The sequence below is a fragment of the Camelina sativa genome, chromosome 13 (assembly GCF_000633955.1).
Source record: "Camelina sativa cultivar DH55 chromosome 13, Cs, whole genome shotgun sequence".
Lineage (NCBI taxonomy): Eukaryota > Viridiplantae > Streptophyta > Magnoliopsida > Brassicales > Brassicaceae > Camelina > Camelina sativa.
Genome location: NC_025697.1, coordinates 16,324,605 through 16,327,191, shown reverse-complemented (window position 1 = coordinate 16,327,191; position 2,587 = coordinate 16,324,605). Strand labels below are relative to the sequence as shown.

The 2,587-nt window shown below is 40.2% G+C and overlaps 1 protein-coding gene across 1 annotated transcript; it reads left to right on the top strand.

Moving 5' to 3' along the window:
• On the top strand, positions 1,269-2,021 carry LOC104738287. Its single transcript, XM_019234569.1, has one exon. It carries the CDS (start codon positions 1,269-1,271, stop codon positions 2,019-2,021), a length of 753 nt encoding a protein of 250 aa, XP_019090114.1.

Here is a 2,587-nt window from a genome sequence, read left to right as displayed (position 1 = left end):
TCTAAGCTTATACTATGGTCTTGTCTCCTTCCTCATTGTGGGGTTGTTTTAACCTTTTGCAAACTCGATGGAGCAATTCTTGTGAATGTTCCTTGAATGGTTTGTCTTCCCTCTCTGAAAACTTTGCAGCTTAAATATTCAACGGCTTCTATGTGTTAAAACCTAAAATGTTTTTAATATCAACGCATATATGTTTTTAATAACATATTTAGCTATATCTAGAAAATCTCTTATTTCAATTCGGATTAAGTAGTTAACAGAAATTTCGATTTTTCCCACGTTAGTACATGAAAACTCAAACGACTCGTCTTACCAAAATTCAATAATAGTATAAAATAATATAATCTATTAGAGTATTAGACTTGCTTAACTTACAAAAAGCACACTCTTCCGATCTACATGATAAAGCAAGAATTAGGGTTCTCGTCACTAAACATAATGGTGTAAGAGTCATCGACGGTGGTCTCGTTGACGTAAGCCGTGTCGGGGACTTTCCGAGCCATGTTTGGTGGTGCCTTCTTGTCATATGCCTGAGATATGTACGGATTCGCCACCATTGTGTATGGAACGTATTATTAATAATCAAGTTCCTGCAGTTCAAACAGAAGCCCAGTCTTCTGCTTTTGAGTCCAAGACCTTAGAAGATATGGGCTGTAATCAGAAAAGCAAGTCCAACAATAATTTGTCTTCACTCTGCAACGGTAATAGAGCGATTGCGACAACAAGAGTGATTGCGACAACACCCGAGACAAACCGTGGGATTGAGACAAGTCGTACGTCTTTACCAACTCATCAGCGTACGGGGTTCACAGTCCAACAACTCTCTTTGCATAACAGATTTGATACCCTTGGCTCCTCATAAATGATGTGTGTGTAGTGACGTGTACCCTAGGCTCCTTCTACTATCTTATTTTATATAAACTTTATCTTGTCATTGTAAACATTTTAAGCAGAAATAATAAAGTTAAGATTTCTCTTCATATTATCAAACTTTCATGGTATCAGAGCCAGCCGCCATGGCTGATAACTCTGATTCCTCTCCTTTCGCTCTTTGTTTTTCACATTGTGTAACTTTGAAACTTTGTTCCACTAACTATCTGTTGTGGAAGATTCAGTTTGAAACTTGACTTAACAATCAAAGACTACCGGGTCATGTTACTGGAAGTACTCCATGTCCTCCTGCTACACGGTCTGTCAAAAAGGGAGAAACCGTGTCAGAGGTTCCAAATCCGGACTTCCTTGCTTGGGTTAACAATGATCAGAAGATTATGGGGTGGTTGATAGGCTCACTGACTGAAGAGGCTCTCAGATCCTTTTATGGTCTTCACACTTCCGGTGAGGTATGGTTCTCTCTTGCTAAAAAGTACAATCATATCTCTACATCTAGGAAGAGTGACTTACAACGTCACTTACATTCTACTGATAAGGAAGGGAAACCTTTAGCTGAGTATCTGAACACCATTAAGCGGATATGTGACCAGCTTCACTCCATAGGGTACTCTGTTCCAGAAAATGAGAAAATCTTTGGAGTTTTGCATGGTCTAGGTCAGGAATATGATTCTATTGCCACGGTGATTGAGAGTCAGATGGATACCTTTCCTATGAGCTATGATGATGTTGTGATAAAACTCACCAACTTTGACGATAAGATACATAAGTACGCTGGCTCAAATGCTTCACCCCATTTAGGCTTCACCTCCGACAGAGACTATACCAATCGTGGTCGAGGACAGTCTTGTGGTCGTGGTTATCGTGGACGTGGAAACTACTCAACCAGAGGAAGAGGTTTTCATCAACAAATTTCCAATGGTCAACCCTCAAACTCTGGTACACGACCTACATGTCAAATCTGCAACAAGTATGGTCATTCTGCTCACAAGTGTTACAAGATGTTTGATCATTCTTACCAAGGTGAAGAGCTTCCTCATGCGTTTGCTGCAATGCGCATTTCTGGTCCACCTGGTCATGAATGGACAGCTGATTCTGGTGCTACCTCACATATCACAAACTCCACTGCTTAGCTTCAAACAGTGCAACCTTACAGTGGTGAAGATTTTATGATTGTGGGAAATGGAGATTTTCTCCCTATAACACACATTGGTTCCTCTGTTCTTCCCAATACTCAAGGTAATCTCCCATTACAGGATGTTCTAGTTTGTCCTCAGATTACAAAATCTTTACTATCGGTTTCCAAATTTACCACTGATTATCCTTGTGCCATTTAGTTTAATTCTGATGGTGTTATTATTAAGGACAAGTGGACAAGACAGCTCCTCACCAAAGGGCCCCACCGTAAAGAGCTGTATGTGTTGGGAAATCCGCAGAACTTGGTGTACTACTCTTCTAGACAACAAGCAACAAGTGATGAGGTGTGGCATATGAGGCTAGGTCATCCTCATCAATAGATTCTCCAACGGCTCTCCAAGAATAAAGCCATTGTCATTAATAAAATAAGCAATCAGTTATGTGATGCTTGTCAAATGGGGAAAGTGTGCAAACTTCCCTTTGTTTCTTCTACTTTTGTTTCCAATAGACCCTTAGAACGAATTCACTGTGACTTATGGGGACCTTCTCTAGTTGTTTCCAC

What these genes read in the sequence shown, in the direction of transcription:
- LOC104738287 (XM_019234569.1), top strand. Translation starts at nt 1,269, where the DNA reads ATGGGGTGGTTGATAGGCTCACTGACTGAAGAGGCTCTCAGATCCTTT.